This window comes from Zea mays, chromosome 6, assembly GCF_902167145.1.
Source record: "Zea mays cultivar B73 chromosome 6, Zm-B73-REFERENCE-NAM-5.0, whole genome shotgun sequence".
In the NCBI taxonomy this organism is placed as follows: Eukaryota; Viridiplantae; Streptophyta; class Magnoliopsida; order Poales; family Poaceae; genus Zea; species Zea mays.
In genome coordinates this window covers 7,856,352-7,876,432 of record NC_050101.1, presented here as the reverse complement: position 1 = coordinate 7,876,432, position 20,081 = coordinate 7,856,352, and the positions used below count along the sequence as shown (strand labels likewise).

Sequence of the window (20,081 nt, the reverse complement as noted above, 5' to 3'; positions counted from 1 at the left end):
TTGGTGCTTAATGCCAAAGGGGGAGAAATTAAGGCTAAAGCAAATGGATCAGCTACCACTTGAGAATTTTGAAAATAGTAGAGTTAGAATTTGATTTGTCAAAATTTGGTCTCTTGTGGGGAGAATTTTTGATTATGAGAAAAAGGGGGAGTTTTTGGATCTTGATCATTTTCACTCGTGGATTATCTCTCTTAATGCCCAAACAAGTGAGTTTGACTTAGAGATTGGAAAATGAATTTGATTTGCAAAAAGAAACCAAGTGGTGGCAAGGTATGATCCAAATATGTCAAATTAGAGTCAAAAACAATTTGGTTATCTTCTGCATTGATATTGCACTTCTTTTTGTTGCTTTTAGATGTGTTGGCATAAATCACCAAAAAGGGGGAGACTGAAAGGGAAATGTGCCCTTGGGCCATTTTCTAAAGTGTTTTGGTGATTAAGTGTCCAACACATATTCTCTAAGTGTTAATTTGTGCCAAAGATTGAAGAAGTGCAAATCATGTAACAAGGTACATTTCTAGACTTAGTACATTGATTTGGGTACTAATGTATTGTGTATAAGTGCTAGAAACAGGAGAAAATAGATTGGAAAAGAGTTGACTGTGCACAGCCAACTGCTGCCCGGTCTGGGTGCACCGGACTGTCCGGTGCGCCAGACGAGTCCAAGGTGAACCTGCCGCTCTCGGGACTCGACGGCGGCGTACGGCTATAATTCACCGGACTGTCCGGTGAGTCATCCGCGGCGAAGTCGTCGCTCTCGGGAAAAGTTCAACGGCGTACGGCTAAAATTCACCGGACTGTCCGGCGGTGCACCGGACTATCCGGTGAGCCAACGGTCGACTGCGCAACGGTCGGCAGTGAAATCGGCGGGCGACACGTGGCCCGCACCAACGGTCGGAAGGGGGCACCAGACTGTCCGGTGTGCACCAGACAGTGTCCAGTGTGCCAACCGACGCCGCGGTGCAACGATCGTCTGCGCTATAAAAGGAAGGAGATCCGCACCGGACCGTCTATAGTGATTGTCCGGTGGCGCACTACAGTGACTGTCCGGTGGCGCACCGGACTATCCGGTGCGCCACCCGATAGAAGGCAAGATTAGCCTTCCAAGATTGTCTCCAACGGCTCTTAGCTGCCTTGGGGCTATAAAAGGGACCCCTAGGCGCATGGAGAAGTTACCCAAGCTTACAAGAAAGATCCTAAGACTCCAAGACTCCATTCTCACGCATTTGATTCTTTGAGATAGTGACTTGAGCTCCATTTGAGTTGAGAACTCCTTGTGTTGTGTTTTGAGCTCGAGTTGTGACTTGTGTGCGTGATTGTGCTCTCGCTTTGAGTCTTGTGTGTGTTGCTCTCCCCTCCCTTACTTCCGTGCTTCTTTGTGATCATCAATTGTAAGGGCGAGAGGCTCCAAGTTGTGGAGATTCCTCGCAAACGGGAGAAAGTCTAAGAAAGAAGAACACCGTGGTATTCAAGTTGATCATTGGATCACTTGAAAGGGGTTGAGTGCAACCCTCGTCCATTGGGACGCCACAACGTGGAAGTAGGCAAGTGTTACTTGGCCGAACCACGGGATAAACTCACGTGTCTCTTATGATTGCTTTTCTGTGATTACTTGTGTGTTCACAAGAGCTCGCTACTTAGCCATACTAACATTTCTATAACCGAGTTTCGTGGCTATTAGTTGTTGATTTTTACAGGATCACCTATTCACCCCCCTCTAGGTGCTCTCAATGACGACCGCCGCTACGCCACTCGAAGCTACCACCCTCGGCGAGGTGACCTCTACGACAATGAGGAGGACTGAAGCCCCTCACCCGATCATCCGAGCCCACAAGTCTTTAGCCGAGCTATACACAATGGCGAGCCCTTCGGGTCGGATTGTCTTTTTAGCTTTTTAGACGAGGGATTCCTATATGGCCTACGGGCCGAAATCCGTAGTGGGTTATCTCCTCTAGTGGAACTTTGTAAAAACCTCGTAGTGGGATTCATGACCCCATGTCAGATGTGTATCATGGGTTGTGGGTAAAAATGTGCAACCTCTGCAGAGTGTAAAAATGGTATATCAGTCGTGCTCACGGTCATGGGCGGCTGGGATCCTCACATGAGTAATTTATGGAATTAAACTTAATATGTCATTTGCATTGCATTGTGGAGTTTATTATTAACTGTGATCTCTTATTTAATTGGAATAATATCTACTTATACTTAATAACTGCTAATTTTTTTGACCAACTTATTCAAAGCAATGTTCATCCTTAACCATTATTTGTGGATAAGTCTTACATTTCACATGAGCCCCACCGTAAATGACTTCATACACATTATTACCCACAACTTGTTGAACGATGAACGTATGTGAGCGCACTCTTTCTGTACTCACACCCGGGTCAAGAACAAGTACAACAAGATGAGGAGTATGAAGTATGTCGCGAAGAGTTCGTAAGAGATCTAGGTCGTTGTCTCACAGTCAACTATGGTTGTAGAGAATCGTTGTCGTCGTATGATGTAATTATTTAGATATTTTATATAGAACCTCTATTATATAATAAAGATGTAACATTTGATTTATTTATTATCATATGTATGAGACTTATCCTATTACACATTAGATTCATGCCCGTTTTTACACTTAAATCCGGGTGTGATATTAAGGGGAGAACCTCCGTGTTAATGTATTTCTCGTCAGATTAGTTAGAGATTTACGTATTTGGCGCAAGTGCAACGGATTCAATTACTCTGCCTTCAATCCAATGTAGAGTTTGTTCGTTTCCGTCGGATTGCACATGGAATCGTTCAAGCTAATCAAAGTTTATATAAATTAGAGAAGCAATCCGATTAGAAATCGTTCCAACCTATCAATCCGGTACAAACGAACAAGACCTTACGGTGCCTTGCTTGGCAAACGAGTGGCTTCCTGCTGGCGAAACCGCGTCTGATGTGGCGTTGACTTGGAGCCCTGGCCAGACCACGATCACGGAGGACCCCTTCCTCTGACCTGACCTGTTCTGTTCTGTTCTGGAAGGAAAGACGCGCGGTGTGGACGGAATCCCATTCCCAGCTGTTTTCAGATTTTTATCTAGCGAAGCTTTTACATCAAAGTTAGGAGTGTTGTCATAGTACTACTACTACAAGGCACACTGCACCTGTCAGAGAATCAATCAAATCAAATCAAAGTTAGCTTGTTTTTCTATCACCTACTTACACCTTCCCCACACCTCAAATCTCTTCTCTGCATACTATAATACTTACTATATGTTAGATTTGGTCAAACACACTGAGAATTTTTTCCTCATCTATACAAGTCAAAACTTTTAATTATTCACATAAGAAACGATCCATCCGAAGAACTGTTCTCCCTCTGTTTTTTTCTTTCTTTTCAAAATTTGATTTTTTTTATGCACATCGACTAATTCAGCCTATACAATGTATACAGTATACCAACCAACCGTGGAAGACGGCGAAGAGAAAAGAAGAGACAAAAAACAATGATTTCACATTGTCGAGTGGGACCTGCCATGGGTGACTGGTCGGCTCGGCCCGAAGCCGAAACCCAGTTCACGGGTGTGAAACGGGCTCGGGCCGTCGGACTCGGACCGCGGCAGGTCGGAGCCGCCGTGCCGCGAGCTGTTCTGCTGCCCGCCGACGGTTCCCACGGCGGCGTCGCTGGCCACGACGGACTCCTCGCACAGCGTGACGGCCCACTCCAGCTCCGCCACCACCTCGGACATGATCGGCCGCGCGCGCCCCCGTGGCCGGACGCACTCCGTGGCGATCTTGGCGACGCGCGCCAGCGCTTCCACCTCGTGCCCGCGCGGCGGAGGCACGCGCTCGTCGAGGATCCTGGCGATGCTGCCCGTCTCGACCGCCGGCACGGCGAACTCGATCACGTTCCGCGGGGACCCGCTGCCGTCCTGGCTCGTCCGGTGGATGGCCTTGCGGCCGGTGACCAGCTCCAGCAGCACCACGCCGAAGCTGTACACGTCGCTGCGCTCCGTCAGCTCCTGCAGCCGGTAGTACTCCGGGTCGATGTACCCGACCGTGCCGGCCGTGGCGGACGACGACGCGGCGGCGGCCGCCGCCGAGCTGCCGCTGGCTAGCGACAGCCCGAAGTCCGACACCTTGGCCGTCCAGTCGCCGTCGAGCAGGATGTTGGAGGGCTTCACGTCCCGGTGGATGATGCCCGGCACGGCGTAGCAATGCAGGTACTCCACGCCGCGCGCCGCGTCCAGCGCCACCCGGAGCCGCGCCTCCCACGACGTGAACAGCGGCGAGCGCCCGCCGTTGCCGCTGCTGCTGCTGCAGTGAAGGTGGTCGTGGAGCGCGCCGTGGGGCATGAACTCGAACACCAGGATCCGCTCGCCGCGCTCCTCGCAGAAGCCCAGCAGCTGCACCAGGTTGCGGTGGTTCACGCGCGACAGCAGCCGCAGCTCCGCGCGGAACGCGCGCTCGGCGTCGAAGCGGCGTCTCCGGCGTCCGCCGCTGCTGCTGCGCTCCGCCCGCTTGATGGCGACCTCGCGCCCGTCGGGGAGCCTGGCGCGGTACACCGACCCGAAGCTGCCGCACCCGATCTTCTTCTCGTTCGAGAAGCCGTCGGTGACGCGCGACAGGTCCCGGAGCGTGAACTCCTCGCACCCGAGCGGCCGCGCCGACCGCAGCGGCGAGACCTGTGGCGCCGGCATGACCATGGCGGCCTCCACGTCGCGGCACGGGCGCCGCGACGACCGCTCCCCTAGACGCAGCGTCAGCGTCTTCTTCTTCTTGTCCGGCTTCCTGTAAGCCACGAGGTAGAGCGCCACCGCAGCCGCCGCGAGTACCGCGGCGCCGACGCCGACCGCGACGGCCAGGGTCTTGGCCTTCTTCTTCCCGGCGTCGCCTCCGGCTGCCGGTCCCGCCCTGCCGTTGGCAATGAGGATCCTGGACGCGTTCAGCGGCGTCGCGCAGGCCCGGCAGACGGCGAGCTCCTCGCCGCCCTCGGCGCCGCCGGTGCCGCAGAGCGCGCCGGAGCCCGAGATGATGTCGCAGGGGCAGCTCTTCTTGCGCGCGCACGCGCCGGGCATGGTGCTGTTGTAGACTAGGCTACCGCCGGCGCCGAAGCGGTCGCTCCTCCCCCAGCACGCGACGGAGTAGTTGCTGTTGAGGATGCCGCACACCGCGTCGCCGTCGGCCTCGATGGCCAGGAAATCCGCGGTCCTGTACTGGTCCGGCACCTGGACGGCGCCCCAGCACCGGACCCTGCCGCTGCCGGAGAGGATGCAGGTCGTGCCGTTGCCGAGCGCCATGGCCAACATGTCGTCCGGCAGCTCGTGTGCCGGCACCTCGGGGACGTCGCCGTCGCCGTCGCCCCAGCAGGCGAAGCCGCCCTCCGCGTCGACGGCGCACGCGTGGCGGTGGCCGGCGGCGACGGTCCTCAAGGGCGCGGGGTCGGGCGCGAGCGACGGCGCCGCCATGGCGCCGTAGCAGCTCATGCTGGTGTTGTCGAGCTTGTCGATGCCGCAGAGGAAGTCGTGGCCCAGCGCGATGCGGGAGAAGTCGAGGCCTTTGGGCAGGTCCAGGTGCGGCCACTCCCAGCAGGTGGGGTCGTGGTCGTCGGAGAGGCCGCAGACGTGGGATCCGCCGGCGCTGAGCGAGCGCAGCGACGGGCCCCAGTAGAGGCGGCGCCCCACGGGGCGGGATCGGTTGGCGGCGAACTCCTCGGTGAAGGACCACCAGCGCATGGCGGCGTGGCCGCCGAGCGGCGCCATGAGGCCGCAGAGGAAGTCGGTCCCGGCCGCGATCGCGTTGTAGGGGATGTCGGCGGAGGGGTACACGAACTGCTCGCCGTCGGGGAGCGACGTGCAGCGCAGCTGCTTGGAGCCCGGCGACCCCGCGTCGTCATCGGCGGCGGCGGTGACGAGGGCGCAGACGAGCGTGGCGTTGGGCGCGTGCGAGATGGCGACCGTGGAGAACTGCCGCGCCGCCGAGCAGACGTCGGCGACCAGGAGGACGGCGACGAGGAGGGAAAGAAAAAGCCTCGTGGTGGTGGTGGTGGTTCTTAGCTGGAAAAGACGGCGGTGGCCGGCCGCATGGTCATGGCAAGACATTGGCATCCGGAGGGAGAAGACGACATGAGCGCGCGGTGAACGGCGATGGCACGCGAGAGCGAGGAGGAATCGGGAATCGAGGAGGGGAGAGTGGGTGGGTGCTGCTGCTGCCGCCGCTGCCTTGGGCTTTGCTTGGATTTGGCTTTTTGTTTCTTTCTAGTAGGTGGGGTGGTGGGCCGCGTTGGAGGGAAAGAAACGCGGTTCCGTTGAACTTTTCTAGCGTTATACCTTTTCTTTCTTTCTTTCAAAATGTTGGTTCCGTAGAAAGGTTTGGACATAGCCTTGGCCGCCTCAGCAGATTCTGAAGGCCCCGTCCTTCCAATATCACTTCATATCATGCACCTGACGTGCAAACATTGAAACCAATGTTATTCGAATGATGTTAAATAGAAATAATATGCCATGCATCTCACAAATTGTCAAAAAAAAAAGAAGGAAAGGAAAGAAATTAAGGAGCAAAAGCATCCTCGTTCCTTAGCCGCAGTAGGACTCAGACAAAGTTATGAAAATTGCCATAGGACCCAACGCAACTACTGTCGTCTTGCTTGGACAGTGGTGATAAAAAGAATCACTAAAGTCAACTCTAAAAAGAAAATGATCAATTCCGTCATACTTTGATTAGATTGCTGACCCAAGAATCCTAGTTTAAAATGCAGATCTAGGTTGGTACTTGGGCAGCAATAAGGTTATCATACCTTCCAATCCTTAGATAGCCCCACAACTGTCTTTCCATAAGCAATGGAAAAAATTAAGCATTTTAGCTTTCCTCCTATCTTCGCCAAAAGCATCCATCCTAAAATGGAAACACTAAACTTAATTCAACTCCATAATCTCGGCCTCAGCATGGTCTCGAGCGACGTCTCGCTGTAGAGCAACTATCTGTGTGTTGACGCCTTTTTGGAGGCGCCAATCACTTCAAAAGAACCGGCGGCGGTGCTCTCTGGTCAGGCGCGGACGGTCAGCGGCACAGGGCCGGACGGTCCGCGACCTGGCGTGAGGCGGCGGTTGTAACACCCCTGGTGTTACGATTACTAAAACTCTGACATGTCATCATCAGCATTTGCATTAACTTGCTTGATACACTTAGAATGCATTCACTAGGATCCAAAATAATCTAAGTATGATGTTGTGATTAATGAAGAGTGAAGGACCTGGTTTTGAAAATCTCAGTTTAGAGCTCCAAAAGTGGAACTTGTGATTTGGCAATAATTTGCCAAAAGGTCAAATTACCAAATTTATAGAGTTCTCCAACCCAAACAACTTTCAGGTATAGAGATTTCCATGTTTTATAGGAAGAAGTGGAGAAAACTCAAAAATTAACTTTTTGGACCTAAGGTTGGATGGCTGGAAACAATATCAAGTAGTTGTCTTTGAATCTTCATAACTTTTGATATATAGGCAATTTGAAGATGGTCACAGTAGCAAAGCTGTAGAGCTACACTAGATGTGTAAATTTGTTTAAGCTACGTAACCCTAAATTCATATGGAACTAGGTGGAAACTGGTCCAAAGTGGGAATGTCAGAATCTGAATTTCAGACTGCAATATCTGAAACTGAAGATTTTATATGCTGAAGCAACTTTGGAAGCCTGTTGGTGGCTAATCCATACAGCTATGGGTTACAGTTTATGTACCAAAGTGGAAGACCACATGTTGGGGTATAAGTTTGGTTAAGGTTCATACCCATGAAACTATTTGGAACTGGTAGAAACAGTGGTAAAAAATGTAGTGTTTAATTTTGGATTTTCAAACTTGGTGAAAAACCAAAGTCTGAATCTTTGTGTTTAATGCCAACTTTGGGCTTTGATGGTTTAGAATCCATATGGTTCTAGCTAAGGGTCATTGTACCAAACTTGTGGAGCAACATGTGGAGCACCAATTTGATTAAGCAACTTGGCCTCAGAAGCATTTGGAACTTGGAGAAAAGGGCGAGGTTGTGTCGTTTCGAAGAGAGCAAGAGAAGTTCAGAGACCTTGTTTGAAATCTAGTACAAACAAGCAACTTTTAAACTAATGGAAATTTGGACATAAGCTCTATACACCAAAGTTGGGTTTGAGCTTAAGGTTAACCTTGTTTTTAGTAGGATGCAATAAATTGATGAAGCACTTGAAGCAGATCAAGTCCAATTTCAACTCTAAACTAGCGCAAAAGTGGATTTTAAGATTTAGCTATGTTTTGCTAAAAGTCCGTATATAAAAGTCGTGGAGCTTGGGAAAGTGAACAATTTTCATAATTGGAGCTCTCCAAGTGATGTGGGAGAATTTGAAGTAATTTGCAAAAGTTCAGATTTGGGTCAATTGGAATCAGCCCAAAACAGTTTTGTTTATCTGTTTTTGGATCCCTGTAACTTATAATCCATGACTATTTTGGAAACAGTTGCTATAACAAACCTGTAGAGTAACTATAGGAGAATAACGTTTATGAAATGTGGCAGCCCTAAAACCATATGCAACTAGGAGAAAAAAATGTGTTCAAAGTAGGGCTGTCAGACTTCTGGATCTTCAGATTTTGAATAGTAGCCTAAGTCTGAAATCAGTGTTGTTAGTTCAGTTTTGGAGCTCTATTGTAGCTAATTTAGGAAGTTTTGGACTATGGTTTCTGTAGATTAGTTGAAGACCATATTATAGTGAACAGACTCCTTTAAGTGAGTTGGGCTTGATCACAAACAAAAAGGAAAGTAAAATTTGCCCAAAAATGGATTGTCAGTGTGCACTAACTGAATTTTTGTTCAAATAGCTGAAACTGAAAGTTCAGTATGATGCTCAGTTTGGACCTCCTTGTTGATCAATCCATGCACTTTTAGGCCGTAGTTTCTGTAGAGAACTTGGAGACCAAAGTAAGGTGAGTAAGTTTTCTAAGGAGAGGTAGGCTTAGTGCTGTACAAATCTAAGAATAAACTGCACCTAAACATCCTCTGTCAGTTGGGTATGGTCTGAACTCTGGTTCAGTTAGCTGCAAACTGAGTTTTTGTGAATTTGTGCTCGACTTTGGAGGTCTGTAGTACCAAATCCATGGAGTTTTGGACTGGGGATTCTGCAGCAAAGATGTAGAAGGATGTTGGGAGAGCAATTTATGTTGTGGTCGTTTCACTGTTACCATTTGGAATCATGAGATTTAAGGGGATTAAGATGGGGGTTCTGTCAGAAAAGTGTGGGATTCAGGTGCTGATAGCTGAAACTTGAATCAGTTTGGGGCACTCTTGCGACCATTCCATCAAGTTGCAGATTAAGAAGTACATAGAAATGTTGGAGGTTGTTATAAGGTGAACAATTTTTATATAAAGAGTTGGGCTTGTTACTCGGAAGAAATTAGAGAAAATTCTGTTACACAACTTAATGTTAGTTTGGTATGGGCTGTTTCAGTCAATTGAGATTGAGCTGCCAGTGTTGGTTTTTCTCTACTTTTGGGCATCATAGTTTTTGTTCCAAGACGTTTTTAGCCCTGGGTTGTTATACCAAAGTGATAGAGCTTGGTTTGGAGAGTAATTTTGGTTAAGTAAGTCTGGTCTATTGTTAAGGGGAATTTAAAATCAAAGGGCTTAAACAGTGAGGAGGGGAATGGGAGCAGCAGGCCTGATTTGGTTGAATTCAGAGTTTCAGTTGGTAAATAAAGAAGATCCTTTTCCCTGCAAATGTTACTTTAAATATGTGGATGGAGATAAGAGTAAAATGCGTGGCCAAGGGAGATGCCTCTCCCCACTGAAATATCTAAGTTTTGGACTGTCTGGGAACAGTGGGTCCTTATCTGCTCTCCTCTATGTCTGAATTTCTGAGCAGAGTGGATATTTGTGGTGTGCCTGTGAACCAACCCAAGTTCGATGCTTTGGTGTTGCTTGCATGTTGGCGTGGGGCTTGGAAGCTTAGCCACGTGTTTGAGCCATGTTGTGCTGGCGCCATCAAAGCCTTCTCTACCGTGAACCGGCCGAGCTCAATCACTTTGCACTACCCTTTTATCTAGTCGCTGCAGGGCCAGGGCAGTGAAGTCTCTTCCCGTTCTTGAGTTCTAGCGAGAGTGCATCGTGTGAGTGTTGTGGTTCATGTTCACGTCGGTGTTTACTCTCCCCGGCCATCAGGTTCGATCTGCTCTTGTTCATCGCATGCCAATCTCCCTTTTCTGGTGACTGAGCTCATCAGTTTCTCATCTCACTGTGGCCGTGTCGTCTCGAGGAGTTGCTCACCCGTGTCACTCGCGTTCAGTAATCTCCTTAAGCCAGTGAAGCTCATGGCACTACCCTTTTCATCTCTACTGCAGTGTCTCGTCGGGAACGCCGCGGTGCCGCCGGTGAACGCCGCTGGGAACGGTCTCGCCGTGGCAGACCTTATCTGGGGCCGGTTGCGTGCGTGATCTGGGGTTGGTCTGCTCTGTGGTGAGTCGCAAGTGCCTGCTCCACCATGGTTGGGAACTCTACTGCATCGTCGTTCCGGCTTAACACCATCGAAGTTGGAAGCCGCCGACACGCGCAGAGGAAGCGCGGGCGCGCGCGGTGCTGGAGCCTAGGGCTGTAAGCGCTGTCTGAGTGGGCCGGTTTTGCCTGGAGTTGGGCTGGCTGGGTTAGTTCTGGCCCGAGACTGTTCATGTGTTTAGCATTTTCTTTTACCTAATGTCTGTTTATTTATACCAAAAATTGTGGAAAAGTGCTAAATTAGTAAAACAAATTTGGTTAGATAGGTAAATTGGTAGCGTTCCAGGTAAAAATAGTTTTGGAGTTTTTGTAGCAAATAAATATTTTTAGATGAATAAAACCTGCTTTAAATGAACTTATATGAAATTTTAGTAATAAAAATAGAGCACTAAAAATTGTAGGAAAATTTGTGTAAGCTTATCTTGAGCATATGAACCCTTGGATAAAGTTTGGAACTGTTTGGACAAGATTTGCTTAGTAAATTAATTATTGCTCAATAAAGAAAAAGAGTTTTACCCCTCGGTAATTAAGGCACCTGATGTCTTAGTAAAGGATGAAATTGTTTAGCAAGTTGTGAATGGTTAGATGAATTCTAAGGATAAGTAGCTCCCTGGTAGTTCTGGCTTGTGATGATAGCTTATATGTTAAGTCTAGGAATAATATGTGTTGTCTCCTTTGCAAGTTGCATATTCCTAGTTTAAGCAAATATCCATATTCATATCATTTCATGTAGAACACCAAGAACAAGAATTGGTCCTTGTGAAGATGGAACCTACTCCAGTGCTATTGATCCAGTGGTGGACTCCATCTAACTGCCTATCGTGATAGAAGATCTCAGATCTCCTCCTGTAATAAGGCAAGCCCCGGTGCATTTGCCCCTTCCTTGTGTTTTAAATGCTTTATCACCTTAAATGATGCATTAGGTGATAGGAGTTGTGTGATGAACAATTGATGCATTACCATTCCTTGGAATTTGAATACTATACCTTGATCCCTGATTTATAAAAAGAACTGATAATGCTTAACCCTGCTTAGAAACTGAAAAATCATTTGTTTTCAAAAGAATGATTGTGGAACATTGGTTATGGGCTTTTTGATTCAAAAATCAAAGCAAACTAAGTGATGACTCCACTTCGGCCGGAGTGGGCTCATCATTGGAAAAGAGTACCCCTGTCGGGTACCAAAAATGGGAAAATGGTTAATAAATCTAGACCAGGCGCTGAGCAGACAGAGTCGCCCGTTTGTGTCGATTAAGGACTGTACCGTTGACTGGCCTGTTGTGGTTGAGACTTTGCAACTAGCCACATACCCTGGTATGGGACAGGGTAAGCTTGAACCCGGCTATTCCATACGTGAAGGGACAATCGCGCACTGGGAGTGGAGAGATGGCGAGAGTAGCATGTACCCTCCTGGCACAGAGCACGCCTGGTAGGTAATGTTCTCTCGGGTGGCGCGGACCTGTTCATGTAGTGGAGGACTCCGTGGGAACGGTTGACATATGCAAGGGTTAAGTGCTACATATGTCGTGTGGTTAGAGATCCCCAGCTGGGTATAATCGGTTCGAATCGTCGTTGCTCCTCGGTTATGGAGACTCATCCCGGTGACCATCATCGTAGTTAGCAAGTGAAATATGAGAATGAATAAAATGCAACTAGTATAGGCCAAGTGCTTGAACTAGACCATGCAAATATAGATTCAGGTAATAACCTAACTAGTGAAATAAAATTTGGCTTAAGGATCAACTGGTAGCAAGCTTTTCTGCAAAAAGGAGTCTTTGATCATTGATAAACTTTACCTTGATTCCCAATCAGCTAGCATACCCTTGAGAGTCTTTTCTTTAGTCGGGTAAGTCTTGCTGAGTAATTGCGTACTCAGGGTTTTATCCCCTGTTGTTTTTGCAGGAGAAGTTTTATTCCCTTATCTTTTGGTTAGTTACTTCATGTGGAGGCCTTGAAGCTTAGAATGTTTATGTATATATCTTATGGAAAGGCTTCACCCTTCCAACTATTTTAATAAGTTATGCACTTTGGGTACTATCAGGACTTGTAATAATTACAATTCTTCTTATGTTGTAAAACTTGAGCTTTGGAAATGTAAAATATATTTTGTAAAGTCTTCCGCTCTATCTCCGAAGTGTGTGTGTATCGAGTGTGATTACTGTAATATGCATGAATGTGGGAGATCCTTGGGATAATGAGTTCAAGTTGTTGAACTCGTGATAGCCTTGTTAAGTTACCCGGTACACGTGCACAACCATCTGAGGCCGTTAATGGCAAGAGTTGGTGCATGTGGGCCTGATAACTTGGGAGGGCTGTCACAGTGTGGTATCGGAGCGATCCCCCATTAGCATGGATATTAAAGTAATCCTTTGATAAACTTCAAAATGATTTTGAGTCTAAATGATTTTTATAAACTTAAGAATCTATAATCAAGGCTTGATAGTACAAGTGCAAATAGTATGTGGTTAAAACTACGGACTATCAGGTGGCTTAGTTTAAGATGCTAACCACTAACCCACAACCTGGGAAGGGTAATGCATACATGTGTAATGTTATTTTTAGTGCCATTCAGTTTTGAATGGATCGACGCTCAGGTAAAGGTGAGTTGTGAGAGCATGACCGAACAAACGTCGGTCTAGGGGAGTGCTTAAATGTGGCACTAGACTATATACATATTCTACATATGTATATATAAAGGTTGCAATGTGGAGTAATTACTTTTTTTAGGATTCAGTACCCCATGGATGTGTATGGGTATACAAACATGGGAGTGCTGAGAAGTGTAATGAATAGTTGCCACAATGGGCTGCCCTGTGGTTAAAGTGTGGCAGCGGCGCCTATGCGTGGCTCGGCGCTTAATGAGGAGCTGGCCTCTATATAGAAATATATGGAGTATAAACTGTGACTATATGTGTGAATTGCATCATGGGGTTTGGGCTGTAATGAAATTTTCTGCAGGTACACTGACTAAACTCTAGAAAATTACGACTAGTTAACTCCAGAGTGAGTAGATATGCCACCGCCATAGAGCGTGCAAGCCACTATATGCTGGCAAGATTGTGAGGACGAATAGGACGAGCATGCATCATGACATATAACTTTAAGTTAAACCCCCATGTAGTAGGTTTAGTACGTGTTTCGTCTACCCTGTTCATGCTATCTGTCTTTGCCTTTCTATGCTACCTTTCCTTTTTTTGAAGACTGGAAGCCAAGTTTAGTTGGCGGGCAGAATACCTTGCGCTGCAGCTAGAAGGACATTAAGTTCTCGGGTTGAGTTCTGTGAGGTATTTCGGGCACGTCGTATTCCAGAAGCCCCTATGTAAATAAAGTTAAAAGCGTTTTTGGATCTAAAGCAAGGTGAAGAAGCGAGTGTAATGGACTATTTGAGAGGTTTACTCGCCTATCCCAGTATGTTTTGGATTATGTGGATGCCAGTGAAAAAAAAAGTAATACATCCTACTTGATCTTAATGTGAAACTTTAGCTCCTGATGGCAATTAGTTTGGTTGAAGGATATAAGGAGATGGTCAGTCAGGATATTCTAGGAAATAATAAGATTTGTCTACATTAGGAGTTTAAGTGAAAGAAGTAAAGGATATACCTGATGTGAGGGAGTTATCGGATATGTTCCTCGAAGATTTGACTAGTTGCCTCCAAAAAGGGATGTGGAATTGCGATTGGGTTGCAGTCCGGGACTCCATTCACCTTGAAGGTAGCAATAGGTACCAAGGTTTGAAACGGAGATTTTGGTGGACCTATAGCTTATAAGGTACAATTGCCAAAAGGACCTTCAACACTGCACGACGTGTTCCACGTGTCCCAATGGAAGAAATGTCTTCGAGTCCCCAAATATGGTATTGAGATTTCAGATGTTAACCATAAACCAGGTTTAACCTCCTCGGAATATCCCATAAAGGTGTTAGATCAAAAGGATCGGGTCACTCGAAGAAAAGTTACCGACTTTTACGAAATACAGTGGAACTAACACCCAGAAGATAAAGTCGCGTAGTAGTCAGAGAAGTATTTAGAAAAGTATATTCCTGAGTTCCTAGTGTCTTGTAAACCCTAGGTTTGTATAAGTTGTCTTTCGATGGGGGCACACCCCCTGCCTTGTAGGAGTAAATGGAAAATAAACCGGTGACACATTTTCTTTTCCATTACTGAGTCTAGACTTTTAATCTCGGGACAAGATTTCTTTTAGGGGGGAAGGCTGTAACACCCCTGGTGTTACGATTACTAAAACTCTGACATGTCATCATCAGCATTTGCATTAACTTGCTTGATACACTTAGAATGCATTCACTAGGATCCAAAATAATCTAAGTATGATGTTGTGATTAATGAAGAGTGAAGGACCTGGTTTTGAAAATCTCAGTTTAGAGCTCCAAAAGTGGAACTTGTGATTTGGCAATAATTTGCCAAAAGGTCAAATTACCAAATTTATAGAGTTCTCCAACCCAAACAACTTTCAGGTATAGAGATTTCCATGTTTTATAGGAAGAAGTGGAGAAAACTCAAAAATTAACTTTTTGGACCTAAGGTTGGATGGCTGGAAACAATATCAAGTAGTTGTCTTTGAATCTTCATAACTTTTGATATATAGGCAATTTGAAGATGGTCACAGTAGCAAAGCTGTAGAGCTACACTAGATGTGTAAATTTGTTTAAGCTACGTAACCCTAAATTCATATGGAACTAGGTGGAAACTGGTCCAAAGTGGGAATGTCAGAATCTGAATTTCAGACTGCAATATCTGAAACTGAAGATTTTATATGCTGAAGCAACTTTGGAAGCCTGTTGGTGGCTAATCCATACAGCTATGGGTTACAGTTTATGTACCAAAGTGGAAGACCACATGTTGGGGTATAAGTTTGGTTAAGGTTCATACCTCTGAAACTATTTGGAACTGGTAGAAACAGTGGTAAAAAATGTAGTGTTTAATTTTGGATTTTCAAACTTGGTGAAAAACCAAAGTCTGAATCTGTGTGTTTAATGCCAACTTTGGGCTTTGATGGTTTAGAATCCATATGGTTCTAGCTAAGGGTCATTGTACCAAACTTGTGGAGCACCAATTTGATTAAGCAACTTGGCCTCAGAAGCATTTGGAACTTGGAGAAAAGGGCGAGGTTGTGTCGTTTCGAAGAGAGCAAGAGAAGTTCAGAGACCTTGTTTGAAATCTAGTACAAACAAGCAACTTTTAAACTAATGGAAATTTGGACATAAGCTCTATACACCAAAGTTGGGTTTGAGCTTAAGGTTAACCTTGTTTTTAGTAGGATGCAATAAATTGATGAAGCACTTGAAGCAGATCAAGTCCAATTTCAACTCTAAACTAGCGCAAAAGTGGATTTTAAGATTTAGCTATGTTTTGCTAAAAGTCCGTATATAAAAGTCGTGGAGCTTGGGAAAGTGAACAATTTTCATAATTGGAGCTCTCCAAGTGATGTGGGAGAATTTGAAGTAATTTGCAAAAGTTCAGATTTGGGTCAATTGGAATCAGCCCAAAACAGTTTTGTTTATCTGTTTTTGGATCCCTGTAACTTATAATCCATGACTATTTTGGAAACAGTTGCTATAACAAACCTGTAGAGTAACTATAGGAGAATAACGTTTATGAAATGTGGCAGCCCTAAAACCATATGCAACTAGGAGAAAAAATGTGTTCAAAGTAGGGCTGTCAGACTTCTGGATCTTCAGATTTTGAATAGTAGCCTAAGTCTGAAATCAGTGTTGTTAGTTCAGTTTTGGAGCTCTATTGTAGCTAATTTAGGAAGTTTTGGACTATGGTTTCTGTAGATTAGTTGAAGACCATATTATAGTGAACAGACTCCTTTAAGTGAGTTGGGCTTGATCACAAACAAAAAGGAAAGTAAAATTTGCCCAAAAATGGATTGTCAGTGTGCACTAACTGAATTTTTGTTCAAATAGCTGAAACTGAAAGTTCAGTATGATGCTCAGTTTGGACCTCCTTGTTGATCAATCCATGCACTTTTAGGCCGTAGTTTCTGTAGAGAACTTGGAGACCAAAGTAAGGTGAGTAAGTTTTCTAAGGAGAGGTAGGCTTAGTGCTGTACAAATCTAAGAATAAACTGCACCTAAACATCCTCTGTCAGTTGGGTATGGTCTGAACTCTGGTTCAGTTAGCTGCAAACTGAGTTTTTGTGAATTTGTGCTCGACTTTGGAGGTCTGTAGTACCAAATCCATGGAGTTTTGGACTGGGGATTCTGCAGCAAAGATGTAGAAGGATGTTGGGAGAGCAATTTATGTTGTGGTCGTTTCACTGTTACCATTTGGAATCATGAGATTTAAGGGGATTAAGATGGGGGTTCTGTCAGAAAAGTGTGGGATTCAGGTGCTGATAGCTGAAACTTGAATCAGTTTGGGGCACTCTTGCGACCATTCCATCAAGTTGCAGATTAAGAAGTACATAGAAATGTTGGAGGTTGTTATAAGGTGAACAATTTTTATATAAAGAGTTGGGCTTGTTACTCGGAAGAAATTAGAGAAAATTCTGTTACACAACTTAATGTTAGTTTGGTATGGGCTGTTTCAGTCAATTGAGATTGAGCTGCCAGTGTTGGTTTTTCTCTACTTTTGGGCATCATAGTTTTTGTTCCAAGACGTTTTTAGCCCTGGGTTGTTATACCAAAGTGATAGAGCTTGGTTTGGAGAGTAATTTTGGTTAAGTAAGTCTGGTCTATTGTTAAGGGGAATTTAAAATCAAAGGGCTTAAACAGTGAGGAGGGGAATGGGAGCAGCAGGCCTGATTTGGTTGAATTCAGAGTTTCAGTTGGTAAATAAAGAAGATCCTTTTCCCTGCAAATGTTACTTTAAATATGTGGATGGAGATAAGAGTAAAATGCGTGGCCAAGGGAGATGCCTCTCCCCACTGAAATATCTAAGTTTTGGACTGTCTGGGAACAGTGGGTCCTTATCTGCTCTCCTCTATGTCTGAATTTCTGAGCAGAGTGGATATTTGTGGTGTGCCTGTGAACCAACCCAAGTTCGATGCTTTGGTGTTGCTTGCATGTTGGCGTGGGGCTTGGAAGCTTAGCCACGTGTTTGAGCCATGTTGTGCTGGCGCCATCAAAGCCTTCTCTACCGTGAACCGGCCGAGCTCAATCACTTTGCACTACCCTTTTATCTAGTCGCTGCAGGGCCAGGGCAGTGAAGTCTCTTCCCGTTCTTGAGTTCTAGCGAGAGTGCATCGTGTGAGTGTTGTGGTTCATGTTCACGTCGGTGTTTACTCTCCCCGGCCATCAGGTTCGATCTGCTCTTGTTCATCGCATGCCAATCTCCCTTTTCTGGTGACTGAGCTCATCAGTTTCTCATCTCACTGTGGCCGTGTCGTCTCGAGGAGTTGCTCACCCGTGTCACTCGCGTTCAGTAATCTCCTTAAGCCAGTGAAGCTCATGGCACTACCCTTTTCATCTCTACTGCAGTGTCTCGTCGGGAACGCCGCGGTGCCGCCGGTGAACGCCGCTGGGAACGGTCTCGCCGTGGCAGACCTTGTCTGGGGCCGGTTGCGTGCGTGATCTGGGGTTGGTCTGCTCTGTGGTGAGTCGCAAGTGCCTGCTCCACCATGGTTGGGAACTCTACTGCATCGTCATTCCGGCTTAACACCATCGAAGTTGGAAGCCGCCGACACGCGCAGAGGAAGCGCGGGCGCGCGCGGTGCTGGAGCCTAGGGCTGTAAGCGCTGTCTGAGTGGGCCGGTTTTGCCTGGAGTTGGGCTGGCTGGGTTAGTTCTGGCCCGAGACTGTTCATGTGTTTAGCATTTTCTTTTACCTAATGTCTGTTTATTTATACCAAAAATTGTGGAAAAGTGCTAAATTAGTAAAACAAATTTGGTTAGATAGGTAAATTGGTAGCGTTCCAGGTAAAAATAGTTTTGGAGTTTTTGTAGCAAATAAATATTTTTAGATGAATAAAACCTGCTTTAAATGAACTTATATGAAATTTTAGTAATAAAAATAGAGCACTAAAAATTGTAGGAAAATTTGTGTAAGCTTATCTTGAGCATATGAACCCTTGGATAAAGTTTGGAACTGTTTGGACAAGATTTGCTTAGTAAATTAATTATTGCTCAATAAAGAAAAAGAGTTTTACCCCTCGGTAATTAAGGCACCTGATGTCTTAGTAAAGGATGAAATTGTTTAGCAAGTTGTGAATGGTTAGATGAATTCTAAGGATAAGTAGCTCCCTGGTAGTTATGGCTTGTGATGATAGCTTATATGTTAAGTCTAGGAATAATATGTGTTGTCTCCTTTGCAAGTTGCATATTCCTAGTTTAAGTAAATATCCATATTCATATCATTTCATGTAGAACACCAAGAACAAGAATTGGTCCTTGTGAAGATGGAACCTACTCCAGTGCTATTGATCCAGTGGTGGACTCCATCTAACTGCCTATCGTGATAGAAGATCTCAGATCTCCTCCTGTAATAAGGCAAGCCCCGGTGCATTTGCCCCTTCCTTGTGTTTTAAATGCTTTATCACCTTAAATGATGCATTAGGTGATAGGAGTTGTGTGATGAACAATTGATGCATTACCATTCCTTGGAATTTGAATACTATACCTTGATCCCTGATTTATAAAAAGAACTGATAATGCTTAACCCTGCTTAGAAACTGAAAAATCATTTGTTTTCAAAAGAATGATTGTGGAACATTGGTTATGGGCTTTTTGATTCAAAAATCAAAGCAAACTAAGTGATGACTCCACTTCGGCCGGAGTGGGCTCATCATTGGAAAAGAGTACCCCTGTCGGGTACCAAAAATGGGAAAATGGTTAATAAATCTAGACCAGGCGCTGAGCAGACAAAGTCGCCCGTCTGTGTCGATTAAGGACTGTACCGTTGACTGGCCTGTTGTGGTTGAGACTTTGCAACTAGCCACATACCCTGGTATGGGACAGGGTAAGCTTGAACCCGGCTATTCCATACGTGAAGGGACAATCGCGCACTGGGAGTGGAGAGATGGCGAGAGTAGCATGTACCCTCCTGGCACAGAGCACGCCTGGTAGGTAATGTTCTCTCGGGTGGCGCGGACCTGTTCATGTAGTGGAGGACTCCGTGGGAACGGTTGACATATGCAAGGGTTAAGTGCTACATATGTCGTGTGGTTAGAGATCCCCAGCTGGGTATAATCGGTTCGAATCGTCGTTGCTCCTCGGTTATGGAGACTCATCCCGGTGACCATCATCGTAGTTAGCAAGTGAAATATGAGAATGAATAAAATGCAACTAGTATAGGCCAAGTGCTTGAACTAGACCATGCAAATATAGATTCAGGTAATAACCTAACTAGTGAAATAAAATTTGGCTTAAGGATCAACTGGTAGCAAGCTTTTCTGCAAAAAGGAGTCTTTGATCATTGATAAACTTTAGGGCCAATTCCCTGTATGCCACTGGAAAATATACTCATTCCTTGTATGCCACTGGCCCCACATGTCATAGACACCAAAAAATATACCTATATGCCACTCAGTGGCACACAAGGGATGAGTATAAAATCTGATGGCATACCAGGAATTTTCTCTAAACTTTACCTTGATTCCCAATCAGCTAGCATACCCTTGAGAGTCTTTTCTTTAGTCAGGTA

The 20,081-nt window shown here is 45.9% G+C and overlaps 1 protein-coding gene and 2 long non-coding RNA genes across 3 annotated transcripts; 2 read left to right on the top strand and 1 right to left on the bottom strand.

Annotated features, from left to right (window-relative positions):
- Nucleotides 1–3,254: 3,254 nt before the first annotated feature.
- Nucleotides 3,255–6,187, bottom strand: LOC100384671 (uncharacterized). The gene has a single exon (NM_001357546.1). It carries the CDS (start codon nucleotides 6,084–6,086, stop codon nucleotides 3,492–3,494), a length of 2,595 nt encoding a protein of 864 aa, NP_001344475.1. The 5' UTR covers nucleotides 6,087–6,187; the 3' UTR covers nucleotides 3,255–3,491.
- A 3,870-nt stretch (nucleotides 6,188–10,057) lies between these two features.
- Nucleotides 10,058–12,593, top strand: LOC100279108 (uncharacterized). Its single transcript, NR_169293.1, has 4 exons — nucleotides 10,058–10,151; nucleotides 10,331–10,629; nucleotides 11,215–11,337; nucleotides 12,383–12,593. It is a non-coding gene; the product is annotated as an uncharacterized lncRNA (long non-coding RNA).
- A 5,015-nt stretch (nucleotides 12,594–17,608) lies between these two features.
- On the top strand, nucleotides 17,609–18,928 carry LOC109940298 (uncharacterized). Its single transcript, XR_002262985.3, has 3 exons — nucleotides 17,609–17,742; nucleotides 17,922–18,220; nucleotides 18,806–18,928. It is a non-coding gene; the product is annotated as an uncharacterized lncRNA (long non-coding RNA).
- The last annotated feature ends 1,153 nt before the right edge of the window (nucleotides 18,929–20,081 follow it).